Genomic DNA, 15036 nt, shown 5'->3' with positions numbered 1-15036 from the left:
GAGTCTAAATAAGGCAGGGCCGTGCAGGGCTTGATAGCGCAGGGCGGGACGGGGTAAATTTTTAACTAAAAGCTAAACGGGGCGGGGCAGGACGGGTCAAAATTTTAGCGGGTCAAGACTTGCCCTGCCCTACTCCGCCTTACCCTACCCTGCCCCGATGCATTAAACTTATATATCTAATTGATAGGATTTGCAGAAAATTCAACTCCCAAATTCTTAACTTTGCAGAAAATTCAACTCCCAAATTCAGAGTATCACTTTGTTACATAAATTAGGACGAATTCAGTTTTTGGCTATTGAGTTAAGAAAAGTCAAAACTCCTTAACTCCACTGAAAGGAACCCATTTGATATTGAGTTGTGGCCATTCATTTTGAAGGAGGAAGCAGTCAACACACTCAATAATTTGGGATAATTTACTAAGATGTTAGGCCTATAGATAATTGTACTACCTTTTGTTATGACTCATATTAACTATAACAATATTTCCTTTCCAACCAAAAAAAAAAACACTCAAAACTGTTATATCTTGCTCATTTTCTTTTTATAAACTATGTTCATTCTTCTTTAGTGAAATTCTTTAATTTGCTTTATAATCCCCAAGAGTGCCATTTCAATTTTAATTTGATTAGAAAATATCGCAACTTCCACATGTTTGAAACCTTTACGCTGAGAACATCAAACCTTAAAAGTCAACAATCATCAATAAATAAAGACAAAATTGAAGCTTTTTCCAAGTTGCTTCAGTAAACTACAAGGAAGTTGACTGCTTTGCCTGACTATCATTGCAACAATAAGTATAATATTTGAAGTATAAATCATTCTTTAGAGATGTTTTCATTGCTGATATCTCATTTTTCTTTAGTTCAAGATTTAGCAGGAAGTCTTTCAAAATATGGACAAAACCAACTTTAGAACAAGATCTTTCTTTTTCATCTGCACATTTCTTGGCTTTCTATTGATGTCACTTAGCAGAATTTCTGTCTGCTGTGCTGTAGAAAGTGATTTTTATTGCTTGAAATCAATAAAAGATTCATTACAAGACCCTTTCAATAATTTGGACACTTGGGATTTCAGCAATGCTACCGAAGGCAGCATCTGTCGTTTTTCAGGAATTAATTGTTGGCATGCTAATGAAAATAAGGTATTGAGCATCACACTTTCAAACTATGGATTAATTGGTGAGTTTCCTCGAGGCGTTCGAAATTGTACAAGTTTGACTGGTTTAGATCTTTCAGGCAACAAGTTGTATGGAAATATCCCTTCTGATATTTCAGTGATACTTGATTATGTGACAACACTTGATCTCTCAAATAACACTTTTTCTGGCAATATACCACCTGATATAGCTAATTGTACTTACCTTAACGTTCTGAGGTTGGACAATAATAATCTAGAAGGTGAAATTCCAAGTAGAATAGGCTCTTTACTTCGCCTTCAGACATTCAGTGTAGCCAACAATTACTTGACTGGGGCAGTGCCGTCGTTTGTTAATGGACAAATCACAGCTAAAAGTTTTGAAAACAATCCAGAGCTTTGTGGGAAGCCCTTGAAAGGATGTGAGAATTCTTGGATATGGAAACATATCGATCGTGCTTCATTTATCAAAGCATTTGTAGTTGGTTGGGTACTTTTCTTTACCTTGGTTTTAGTCCTTCGCTTATTTCAATTTCCAAGCAAAGTTATCAACAAGATAGTCTCATTCAACAAATGGAAACTGAGGGTAAAGGAACATTTAACTTCAGGAAGCGATTCACCAGGTGAAGAGAACTTAAGCAGCAACCAGAAGGTAAAGATCTTGCTAATTTCCAGCTTTTCCCCTGCGTTAGTTAAGTTACAATTTTTTGCTAGAGTCGTGTATAGACTGCCACTTTACATTTCCTGCTGTTCTTTATTCAATGAACAAATGTGAAAGCAGTAAGTTTTTCTATGTTCTGTTCTATTCTGTATGTTCCAATGATTTAACTGGTTGCTTTACAGATGCTAAGGCTGGAGAAGTTTGTTACTAAAATGAGTTTTGAGGAGCTGGAAAAAGCAACTTCTGGTTTTAGTGAAGACCATTTAGTAGGAAATGGAATGTTGGGCAAAGTGTACAAAGCAATTCTACCAAATGGATGGACACTTGCCATCAAGAAGCTCAATGAATGGGAGAATTTGGAGGAAGAGTTTGTCTCTGAGATAACAACTCTCGGTGGCCTGAGACATCGGAATCTATTGCCTCTTATAGGTTTCTGTGCTGAAAAAGAAAAAAAACTTCTTGTTTACAAATATATGCCTAATGGAAGTCTTCATGAATGGCTGCACTCGACGGGAGATAAGGTCGAGATTTTGGATTTCCCTCGGAGAGTTAAACTTGCACTTGGGATAGCAAAAGGTCTGGCTTGGCTTCATCATGGGTACGAATTACACGTTACACACGGAAGCATAAGCACACGGTGTATATTGCTAGATCAAAATTTTGAACCTAAAATATCCAATTTTTGGGAAGCCAAATTTTGGAGTAAGAATGACACTGCATTAAGTTGGAGTCTTTTTCCAGTAGCTGAATATTCAGGTTTAGGTTCTTACAAGCAAGACATCTACTGCTTTGGTGTTGTGCTTCTCGAGCTTGTAACTGGGAAGGAACCACATGAATTGACTAGCTCGAGAAATCTATTTGATCATTCGCCTTGTGTACTTGATGCAGACAGAAACTTGCTTGGAAAAGGAGTCGACGATTTAATCCTCCAATTTCTTGAATTAGCTTGCAACTGTGTGAAGTTCTTTCCTAATGAAAGGCCAACAATGTTGGAAGTGTATGACACACTGAGGACAATTTCTCAGGGCCGAACAGACTGGGTACGGGAGATACCCTTATCAACTGACATTTCAAGTCTATATGACTAGTGCTAAGGAGACAAAGTAGGAGCACACTAAATTAAACCATGAAAGCCATTATGTAAGTCTGTACATTAATAGCTTCTATTGCAATTGTAATTTCTAAGAATCTGTAGATACTTCACAATATTGGAAAACCATATGGATTGCATTTGTAGTTTCTAAAAGAATAGAACACTGATCCTGCATTGGCTTAGTTAAAATTTTATATGCATTTTTCTAAGAGTCGTCTTCTGAAACTGTCGTCAAGCTGTTTTTCAGAATATCAGCATTCTGGGCTGAATTGTTACTTTCGAATAGTTGAGAACTAATTGAAGATGCCCAAATTTGGTATACGCAATCACCTAGAGTATATTGCTGAAACTAGTTGTTATTAGGTCAGTACTAGTTGTGATTCAAAATTGAAAAAGCATGAACCATAAACCTATAGACAATCTAATATAATTGCATATTTAAAATTCTATCAAATGCATATTTTCCAATGATTTATGGGGTGTTACTGATATTGTCTCTTTTTGTCTTTTTGTATTCTTGAGCCGATGGTCTTTCGGAAACAACCACTCTACTCCCTCGGCGTAGGGGTAAGGTCTGGGTACACACTACCCTTCCCAGATACCACTAGTGAAAATTTACTGGGTTGTTGTTGTTGTAGTATCAAATGCATATGCATCTCCTTTCAGACCATAACCATGATGTTCAAATACAATTTCAACCCCTGATTCCTTGCTGTCTCAATCTAAAGATGATCAATAACATATAGATGCTTAGTACATTAAATCATTAATTCTGTACTAATTAAAGTCATTGCGATTATATTTCTGAAACTTGTTTCTGTTAGAATAAGGTTTAGTCATTAGTGAGTCAAGATGACTACCTACTACTGATTAGTTTGATTTACAATTTTCCTTGTCTCAGATACTCTCCCAGTGTTATTTAAGCGAGTTGCCTTAGCTTGTTTGAAGTAAAAAAAAATCATCAATAAATAAAGACAAAATTGAAGTCTTTTCCAAAGTTGCTTCCGTATACTGCAAAGAAGGTTACTGTCACTTATTTACCAAACACTTCAACAGTTTTTTTTCAGCTTCAGTACTTTTATTCAAACACTTAACTGTTTATTTATAAAACAAGCTCCGGCACTTAAAAATTGCTTTTAAGCACTTATATTTTAAAAAAACTTTTTTTAAACCAATCCAAACGAACTCTTAGTTCATAAGCTTATACCACTGGAAATCAATATGGACGTTGCGGAGGTAGTTACCATGCTACATAGCCCCTCTAACAATTTCTCACATAATTGCAGATACCTGATCCACCAGCTGGGTGATCCACCGGTGAAACATGCTTACAGGGAGCAAAATAGAGCAAAATAGAGTAGCAGACCAGCTAGCTCATTTTGGAATGGAACTTATGGGAGTAATATCACCTTTTTGAGCAACCACCACTTTTTGTTATAGCAAACGTAGAAGCTGACAAGCTGGGGTATCTACGAAGCAGACATAGTAGTAGTCACTTTCCAGTGCAAGCTTACTCCAAATCCTTTTGTCCAATGTCCGATAATGCTTCGTCTAGTCAGACCAATTGTATTAGTAAATTAAATAGGATATATAGTACTACTAGTAGTCAAGTTCCATATGTTTGTAATTCTGCTGCACAAATGTAGCTCCCTGTAACCCATCTTTAATTAATAGAAGTAGTCGTTTATTAAACAAAAAAAAAAAAAAAAGATATGGACTGACCAGGTCAAAATATTTTTCCGACAGAATCAAACCTTTTTCTATTAAATTAGGTAAACTTTGCTGTTCCATTGAAAAAATACTTTTATAATCCCCAAACCCAAGAGTGCCATTTCCATATTCACTTATCCCAATTCCCACATGTTTGAAACTTTGCTCTGAAGCATCAAACTATGAAGTCAAGAATAATATTTCCTTTGTTTTGTGAATCTATTTTCTTATTAGGGTGTGCCAGAAAGAATGATCACATTCCTAATAAGGAAATTCTCCAATTTTAGGATTCCATTAATGCCCTTATCATCTTCTATTTTGAAGTCTTACACGGACCGCTAATTCTAAAAGCAAGTAACTTTTGCATTGTTTGCAGTGAGGAAATGGACTTGTCTCTCTATTCTTTAAAGGGCTTTTCGTTGAATATTAGTCCGTGGGCCCTTAAGGGTATTATTGTAACTTGCTATATTTTTAGCTTACATGTCAAAAGTCTTTCTTCATTTATTAAACTCTATGTCCAGTTAAATGAGTTCACGTAAATTGAGACGGAGGGATTATAAATAACGGCTAAGGGTCTGATTTGCCCCTCTACTATCATAAATAGGCCTTATTTACCCCTAGTTAAGTTTTCTATAAACAATATCCCTACCGTTATACATTAGGTTCATATTTATCCCTTACACGTTTAAAATACCATCCCATCTTTTAAAATCCACGTGGCATCCCCTTATTGGACCAACTGACCCACCCCATTTTTTTAATTCAAACCCGCCCCGATCCCAGCAACATAACCCTAGATTCTCCAATCTCCATAGGGCTGTGTTGATGGAGAGAGAGAGAGAGGAGAGTTTGGGAGGTGTGAAAGAGAAGACTTTGGTTAGCTAGAGAAATTTATATGTCCAAAAATATAAAAGCTGCAATCTTTAATACTTCGAGTATTTGTTGAAGAAAGAGAGATTAGAGAGAGAAACAGACAATCAGTAGAGAAGAAATCAACATTTCTTCAACCCTCTGGCAAAGAAACAGAGAGATTACTGAGTAATTATTTCTTTTTTTTCTGGGGGTAACATATTACTCCTATAGTGTTTGTTTATTCTGAATGAAAAAGTAAAGAAATGAGAGTCTTTGTGAAACTGCCTGTCTCAGTCACAGATTTCAAAGGGTGGGTCCCAATATTGGACCTTACCTTTGTTATTCCACACATCTTTTTGAACTTTTTAGTGGGAATGTAACTTACTCTGCATAAGAGCATGGGCGGATCCATGTAGGGCTTTGGGGGTGTCACGCCATTCGTTCGCTCGGGGTAAACTATTATATATGTACATGTATTTTACAGAAAAAAGCTATATAACTAAAGGATGGCACCCCTAGTCACATATTAATTGTACGTGCCGTGGTCAAAGTGTCAAAATCCCATGCTTAGAACCTGGGATCGAGACTCGGTGGTTTCCGATGCGGTTCTATTTGCTTTTTTCCCTACATGTTCCCTTTTACCATTTTCTTTATTTTATCGACAAAGGGCTAAATGTGCCCCTCTACTTTCAAATATTGTTTACCTGTACCCTTCGTTATACTATTGGGCTATCGATACCCCTACCGTCATACTTTGGATCAAAAATACCCTTATTGTCATACTTTGAAACAAAAATACCCCTATTTTGGATGGAGTGCCACGTGGCAACACCAGATTAAAACAACCCATTTTTTACCCGATCCGTTTTTAAAAAAACCCACAACCCGACCCCTATTTTTATTTTTTCCAGTTTTTTTTTTAAATTTCAGTTTTTAAAAAACGAAAATATTTTGTTAAAAAACAAAACAAAAAAGAATTCTGTTTTTACAAATTTGTTTTTCCAGTTTTTACAAAGCAAAATTCTTTTAAAAAACTGAAAAAATAAAAAAAAATATTTTCAGAAACTAAAATATTTTGTTGAAAATAATGTTTTTAGTTTTTAAAAAACGAAAATATTTTGTTATAAACTGAAGTTTTTTTTGTAAAGGGTTTTAGCTTCTTTGTGTTCTATAAATAAAGGATTTTTTTATAAGGTATATGAAATTTTATTTAACATATGAAACAAAAAAGAAGGAAGAGAGTGGTGGGTGTGTGGGGTGGGGTGGAGGTGGGGGTAATTTTGGGTAATATAACAGAATTAATGTGTATAAATATGGGGATAAAAAGAGATAAAACAGAAAAAAATATTTTCGTTTTTTAAAAACTGAAAACATTATTTTCAATAAAATATTTTCGTTTTTGATTTTTTTTTCATTTTTCAGTTTTTTAAAAGAATTTTGTTTTGTAAAAATTGGAAAAACAAATTTGTAAAAACAGTTTTTTTTAAAAAAAAATATTTTCGTTTTTTAAAAACTAAAATTTAAAAAAAAACTGGAAAACATGAAAATAGGGGTCGGGTTGTGTTTTTTTTTTTTTTAAAACGGATCAGGTAAAAAAAGAAGAAATGTGTTGTTTTAATCTGGTGTTGTCACGTGACACTCCATCCAAAATAGGGGTATTTTCGTTTCAAAGTATGACAATCGGGGTATTTTTATTCCAAAGTATGACGGTAGGGGTATGGATAACCCAATAGTATAACGAAGGGTACATGTAAATAATATTTGAAAGTAGAAGGGTATATTTAGCTCTTTTCCGTTATTTTCTTTCTTCCTTTTTCTTAATTTCTTTTATCTCTTTATTTTTGTATTTACTCTCCCCTTGTGCAACCCCATTCTTATTATTTATTTAAATTATATATTTCCTTACTTTTTTTGTTTCTAGATCTTCAAAATTTTATTTTAATGTAATTTTAATCTTTTTCAATCCATCTAATGTTATTTTTTTTATTGATTTCCAAAGCCGATGTTATTTATCCTTGTCCTTATTTTTTCACCTTTCTCATTTCTTTCCTTTCTTTATGTTTTTTCTTAATTTCTATTATTACTTTATTTTTGTGTTTTATCTCTCTTTATGCAACCTCATTCTTATTATTTATTTAAAATATACATTTGCTACCTCTTTTTTATGTTTCTAGATCCTTAAAATTTCACTTGAATATAGTTTTAATCATTTTCTCCTTTTATTTATCTGATGTTATTTCTCTTGATTTCCATTTTTTTAAAAATGATGGCATCAATAGACATAGTATTATGCTAGCTACATGTACATTGAAGGGGTGTAAATGCTAATTATAAAATTTTATTCTATTGCATATTTTTAATGAAGTTTGAATCGAGAGAATTAGATCGAATTGGATTAATTAAAGCTTATCAGGTTTGGTGATCACGTATTTATTTATAAACCATAAATATTATAAACCAAATCGAACTAATTCAAAATGAATCAAGTTGAACCGGCTAAGGGTCTGATTTGCCCCTCTACTATCATAAATAGGCCTTATTACCCTCAGTTTAAGTTTTCTATAAAAAATATCCCTACCGTTATACATTAGGTTCATATTTATCCCTTACATGTTTAAAATACCATCCCATCTTTTAAAATCCACGTGGCATTCCCTTATTGGACCAACTGACCCGCCCTATTTTTTTTAATTCAAACCCGCCCCGATCCCAGCAACATAACCCTAGATTCTCCAATCTCCATAGGGCTGTGTTGATGGAGAGAGAGAGAGAGAGGGGAGAGTTTGGGAGGTGTGAAAGAGAAGACTTTGGTTAGTTAGAGAAATTTACATGTCCAAAAAAAATACAAAAGCTGCAATCTTTAATACTTCGAGTATTTGTTGAAGAAAGAGAGATTAGAGAGGGAAACAGACAATCAGTAGAGAAGAAATCAACATTTCTTCAACCCTCTGGCAAAGAAACAGAGAGATTACTGAGTAATTATTTCTTTATTTTCTGCGGGTAACATATTACTCCTATAGTGTTTGTTTATTCTGAATGAAAAAGTAAAGAGATGAGAGTCTTTGTGAAACTGCCTGTCTCAGTCACAGATTTCAAAGGGTGGGTCTCAATATTGGACCTTACCTTTGTTATTCCACGTATCTTTTTGAACTTTTTAGTGGGAATGTCACTTACTCTGCATAAGAGCAGGGGCGGATCCATGTAGGACTTTGGGGGTGTCACGCCACCCGGTTGCTCGGGGTAAACTATTATATATGTATATGTATTTTACAGAAAAAAGTTATATAACTTAAGGATGGCACCCCAGTCACATACTAATTGTACGTGCCGTGATCAAAGTGTCAAAATCCCATGCTTAGAACCTGGGATCGAGACTCGGTGGTTTCCGATACGGTTCTATTTACTTTTTCCCCTACCTGTTCCCTTTTACCCTTTTCTTTATTTTCTCGGCAAAGGGCTAAATATACCCCTCTACTTTCAAATATTGTTTACCTGTACCCTTCGTTATACTATTGGGCTATCGATAACCCTACCGTCATACTTTGGAACAAAAATATCCCTATTGTCATACTTTGAAACAAAAATACCCTTATTTTGAATGGAGTGTCATGTGGCAACACCAGATTAAAACAACCCATTTTTTTACCCGATCCGTTTTTAAAAAAAAACCCACAACCCGACCCCTATTTTCATTTTTTTCCAGTTTTTTTTTTTAAATTTCAGTTTTTAAAAAACGAAAATAATTTGTTAAAAAACAAAACAAAAAAGAGTTCTGTTTTTACAAATTTGTTTTTCCAGTTTTTACAAAACAAAATTCTTTTAAAAAACTGAAAAATGAAAAAAAATATTTTCAGAAACTAAAATATTTTGTTGAAAATAATGTTTTCAGTTTTTAAAAACGAAAATATTTTGTTATAAACTGAAGTTTTCTTTGTAAAGGGTTTTAGCTTCTTTGGGTTCTATAAATAAAGAATTTTTTATAAGGTATATGAAATTTTATTTAACATATGAAACAAAAAAGAAGGAAGAGAGTGGTGGGTGTGTGGGGTGGGGTGGAGGTGGGGGTAATTTTGGGTAATATAACAGAATTAATGTGTATAAATATGAGGATAAAAAGAGATAAAACAGAAAAAAATATTTTCGGTTTTTAAAAACTGAAAACATTATTTTCAACAAAATATTTTCGTTTTTGATTTTTTTTTTTTCAGTTTTTTAAAAGAATTTTGTTTTGTAAAAACTGGAAAAACAAATTTGTAAAAACAGTTTTAAAAAAAAAATATTTTCGTTTTTTAAAAACTGAATTTTTAAAAAAAAACTGGAAAAACATGAAAATAGGGGTCGGGTTGTGTTTTTTGTTTTTTTTTTAAAAACGGATCAGGTAAAAAAAGAAGAAATGGGTTGTTTTAATCTGGTGTTGTCACGTGACACTCCATCCAAAATAGGGGTATTTTCGTTTCAAAGTATGACAATCGGGGTATTTTTGTTCCAAAGTATGACGGTAGGGGTATGGATAACCCAATAGTATAACGAAGGGTACATGTAAACAATATTTGAAAGTAGAAGGGTATATTTAGCTCTTTTCCGTTATTTTCTTTCTTCCTTTTTCTTAATTTCTTTTATCTCTTTATTTTTGTATTTACTCTCCCCTTGTGCAACCCCATTCTTATTATTTATTTAAATTATATATTTCCTTACTTTTTTTGTTTCTAGATCTTCAAAATTTTATTTTAATGTAATTTTAATCTTTTTCAATCCATCTAATATTATTTTTTTTATTGATTTCCAAAACCGACGTTATTTATCCTTGTCCTTATTTTTTCACTTTTCTCATTTCTTTCCTTTCTTTATGTTTTTTCTTAATTTCTATTATTACTTTATTTTTGTGTTTTATCTCTCTTTATGCAACCTCATTCTTATTATTTATTTAAAATATACATTTGCTACCTCTTTTTTATGTTTCTAGATCCTTAAAATTTCACTTGAATATAGTTTTAATCATTTTCTCCTTTTATTTATCTGATGTTATTTCTCTTGATTTCCATTTTTTTTTAAAGCGATGGCATCAATAGACATAGTATTATGCTAGCTACATGTACATTGAAGGGGTGTAAATGCTAATTATAAAATTTTATTCTATTGCATATTTTTAATAAAGTTTGAATCGAGAGAATTATATCGAATTGGATTAATTAAAGCTTATCAGGTTTGGTGATCACATATTTATTTATAAACCATAAATATTATAAACCAAATCGAACTAATTCAAAATGAATCAAGTTGAACCGAATTAATTTAAAATGATCTCACAGATTGAATGTACATCTTAATTATTCAACATATAGGTTTGCATTAAAAATAGTGGCACCCGTAATCATCAAATTCTAGATCCGCCTCTGCATAAGAGACCCACGACTTCTGTTCTTTGCTAAACCAGAGCTCTGAGCAAAAGAAGTGAGCATTATTTTTCAGCTTATGGGGAAAACAAAGAAAAACACGTTCAGAAGCTCAGCAGACTGATGCTGCATTGCATTGTCTCAGTTTGAATTTTATAGGCATTCTTCTGAGAATTATAATTGGCCTCGAGTTTTCTTTCGATATCAAACTATAAGTCTATAACCATGATAATATTAGTTCAGAGCCAACTGCAACCCGTTGATTTCCCTGCTTTCTCAATCTCAACTTGATCAATAATATCTAAATGCTTACCACATTGACTCTTCGTTCTGTACTTAAGTCATATTGCAATTTGAAACTTGTTTCTATAGAATTATAAGGTTTAGTGAGTCAATTTGACTACTTACTTCTGACAATTTTTAAGATAGCAAACATAACCTCCAAGATGCAAGGTTAATTTGCATGAAGAAGCTCATCTGACCTTTTTTTTGTTAAAATTAACGTAGGCGGCGAATTTCTATACTCTATAGCACAATTTGACTAAATTATCATTCAAACACGTATTGGAGCAAATGATGAATATCTAGCAAAATGCCACTAAAAAATAACGAATTACGAACAAGTCTAATGGTGTATTTGGAGCAATGTAGATAATAGCAAATATCATTAGAGCTGTGAAGAACAGATAAATAGTTCTTCCACGGTTAACCAAAGTTATTGAGTTCGATCATCGGGAGGGGGATTCATTTTGGTAAAGAGCATTAAAATTTCTCATAGTGGACTTTTTACTATGTGAATTCAAATTTGTTAATATCTTGGATTTCAAATGGTGACTGCATCTTATTTCAGTTGTACTAAAATGTGCAATTTTTGGTTTCCTCTTCTGCTTATGCTTAAGCAACTTGAAGCCGTTATTTGCACCTTTATAGCCACTTTTTATCATGTTTTATTTTATAGAAAAAATGACACTATATAGCCGCTGTAAAATTAATAGCCGAAAAAATATATAAAATTTGTATATTTTTTGTATATATACATTTTGTATGTCATATACAAAATTATACAAGTTTTATACACTTTTTCGGCTACCAAATATAAATAATTTTTGGAGCGAGCTAAACGTAATAATACCTCGATTTTATAAAAGGAAGTTCAAGGCCTTAGGACTTCTTAACTTGACGTGTGTGTGTGTGTTTCCTTTTTCCAAATATAACTTGACTTGTTCAACATCTATTCCCAGCCACCGTAAATTTTGTCAGTCCAACGAATTCCATAAATATGACGGTATTTGTATTTCGTGATGCGCAGGTCAAATAATAATCCAGGTTTAAGACACAATTTTGTTACTTCATATTTTAAAAAAAATAATCAGTATAACTTTAAATAGTCTAAAGATAATATATTTTCTATATAAACAAATAAAAATAATTAATTAATTGAAAGTTAAATGTACTAAGCTTAGCCAAATATTACAAAGGTCAGAATCAGAATTTATCATTATTCGGATGACAAAAAAAGTGAGATTATTTCTACTGTTATTTATGCACGATTTTCTTGTGTTTATTCAAGTGAAATTGTAGATTGAATTTGCAACGAGCACGTCAAAAACAAATTAGAGACACATTTTTGTATTGGAACTTTTAAAAAGTTATTTAAGTTAGGAAAAATGACACTGTATAGCCGCTATAAAAATAATAGCCGAAAACTATATAAAATTTATATATTTTTTGTATGTTATCTACAAAAATTATACATGTTTTATTCACTTTTTTCGCTATCAGATGTAAATAGTTTCTGGCACGGGTCAAAAGTGATAATACCGAAAAATGATACTGTATAGCCGTTGTAAAAATAATAGCGAAAAAGTTGTATAAAATTTGTGTATTTTAAATTATATAATGAAACTACTGTTATTTATGCATGATTTTCGCTAGTGGTGCATCCCCACGTTGCATGTAATGCATACACACAGCCACTATTTTTTCACAAACTGCAGCTTATTCCTTCAACTTCTCCTTGAAAAACAAGAAAATTGTGGAAAAAGTAACAAGCTAATTCGACTTTCTTAATTTAATTCTCTCATTTTATTAATAACAAATTTTGATTGGATATTTACAGCTACGACACGGTAAAAACTAAAAGCCATCTTTTCCTGTTACATCTGTTTAATTTCGTCTTTCCATTCCATTAATTAGCTTTTGTTTTTATTATTATAACTCTACAAGTCATAGAACACAAAAATGATTGCCAGTCACATTTAAGAAGGGGAAAATAAAGGATTTTCCCTTACCCTATTTTTGAATGAATCTGCAGATAGCAGAGCGGCTAATAAAACAATTATGTAAATTATTTTTTGTATATTAACATTTTTTTCGTAAAGGTAGCAATGTTTGATGCTCATGATATATTATTTCGAGTTACGGTGCTTTCTTAACAATGAAAGAGTGATATATGGTTCACTTTTATATACTCAATACAAAATCAATTAATTTATGCAGTTAATTCTAAGTTAAATGTCGTCTAACTTGATATTTCGAAAGTAAAACTTGTTCAATAATTAGTTATAACTCCTAGGTTCTAACTTTTTGCATAGGTTTTGGAATATTTATTTTTTTAAAAAAAATTAAATATTCGTTTGAATGCGTTTGGAAGATGATTAAATTAATTCTCAAATATATCAATTTGATTCTCGATGAAGGGACCTACCTTTTAGATCGCGTTACCACTCAGGATTGTGATGAGATGAAATTTTTCATCTTCAACAAAGTCTCAAGTTCGATTAGAAAAAATTTGAAACCTGTAGTAGCTAGAAGGAGTAGTTCCCCGTTTAATGGGTCGTATGCGGTGTGTATTTGAATTAGCAAACTAGTGGAGTATGGATACCAGATAATAATAAAAAGGAGAATCATATTTTAAATAATAAGACATTAATTACAATTTCTATTACAAGGCCAATACTACTACTATTACAAGTAACGTAACTGACAAAAGTAAGAGCAAAAATCAAACAATTTTTTTCCATTTGAATAGGCATATTAGACACAAGTTTTCATTCCCAATAATAAAAAGGATAAATATGACAAAGGCATAGTTCTATAAAGCTAAATGGTTTTCCTATAATGTTGTAGCACTGCCATATACGACTATAAATGCACTATATACGGTTCATGCCAAAAAGTCAATTAACTGAATAAAGATTAGAGAACTGTTTTTTGTGATGGAACTTTTTCAGTTTTCTTCTGTGTCTCATTTGCTTGAAGAAATTTTTATGTTTAAGTCTTTGATAACTAACTTTCGGTTTTTCCCATCTCAAAATTCCTCTATTTTCAGTTTTTTTGTTTGTTTTGTTTTGTTTAATGAACCGAAAAAGAAAGAGAAGGAAAACCAATTCAGGTCATTGACATATTATGTCAAAAGAGAAAAAGATTTCCAATCCACATATAGAGCCCGTTTGAATTTAGAGTAGCTGATAAACATTAGGTGCTGAAAAGCACTTTTAAATGTTGAAACTGATTTAAAAAATAAGCAGTTACGTGTTTGGATAAAAGTGCTGAAATTAATAATATGCAGCTGAAGAACTGGGTATACGAAGAGTTTTGTTTTAAAAAGAAGTATTTTAGGGATATAATAGGAAATATTTTGGTCAAACTTAAAGTGCTTATAAGCTGAAATTTGATAAGTTGGGGGAGACCAACTTATGACTTTTGACTTATTTTTGGCTTATAAGCACTTTTAATTTTACCAAACGCATAAATAAGCCAAAAAATACTTATAAGCCAGTTTGACCAGCTTATAAACTTAGCCAAACACCCTAATAATCTCAATCTGCCTCCTTTAGCTTCTTTCAATATACAAAAGCTTTTAGTTAGTACTAATTGTTTTAATCTGTCTTTTTGTGGCTAAAGTCTTTAACATGTGACCAAGATATTCTAATGCTTCTCTTCTTTCTCAAAATTTAAAATCTTGAAGTAAAATAAGTTACATTTTTCAGTTTTCTTGCTTTTTATTCCACATGTATTTCACAAAAGATCATTTTTTTTATAATGAATAAAACTGAATAATTAAAAGAAATAAACAAGTTGTGAAGCTCTACTATAAATATCTCAACTCAAACTGCTAAACCACTCATCATCTCGACTCTAATAATATTCTCTGTTTTAGTCTTTAATCACTTCATATCTCATCAAAAAT

The 15036-nt window shown here is 32.1% G+C and overlaps 1 protein-coding gene across 3 annotated transcripts; it reads left to right on the top strand.

Annotated features, from left to right (window-relative positions):
• Nucleotides 1-584: 584 nt before the first annotated feature.
• LOC104232634 (probably inactive leucine-rich repeat receptor-like protein kinase At5g48380) lies at nucleotides 585-4563 on the top strand. Of its 3 annotated transcripts, XR_011402977.1 has the most exons (4): nucleotides 585-1787; nucleotides 1979-2936; nucleotides 3412-3456; nucleotides 4176-4563. XR_011402977.1 is itself a non-coding variant. In XM_009785890.2 (2 exons), exons 1-2 carry the CDS (start codon nucleotides 894-896, stop codon nucleotides 2882-2884), a joined length of 1800 nt encoding a protein of 599 aa, XP_009784192.1. In that variant the 5' UTR covers nucleotides 585-893; the 3' UTR covers nucleotides 2885-3325. The 3 variants fall into 3 exon arrangements, 1 of the variants encoding a protein (XP_009784192.1); XR_712377.2 differs by lacking the exon at nucleotides 3412-3456; XM_009785890.2 differs by lacking the exons at nucleotides 3412-3456; nucleotides 4176-4563 and having other exon boundaries at nucleotides 1979-3325.
• The last annotated feature ends 10473 nt before the right edge of the window (nucleotides 4564-15036 follow it).

This window comes from Nicotiana sylvestris, chromosome 10 (assembly GCF_000393655.2).
Source record: "Nicotiana sylvestris chromosome 10, ASM39365v2, whole genome shotgun sequence".
NCBI lineage: Eukaryota > Viridiplantae > Streptophyta > Magnoliopsida > Solanales > Solanaceae > Nicotiana > Nicotiana sylvestris.
Note: the sequence above shows the minus strand (reverse complement) of the source record. Positions and strands in the feature narration are given on the sequence as shown.

Coding starts and splice junctions, on each gene's coding strand:
- LOC104232634 (XM_009785890.2), top strand. CDS start 894: ATGGACAAAACCAACTTTAGAACAAGATCTTTCTTTTTCATCTGCACA. Junction 1,788..1,978: donor ACTTAAGCAGCAACCAGAAG/GTAAAGATCTTG, acceptor GTTGCTTTACAG/ATGCTAAGGCTGGAGAAGTT.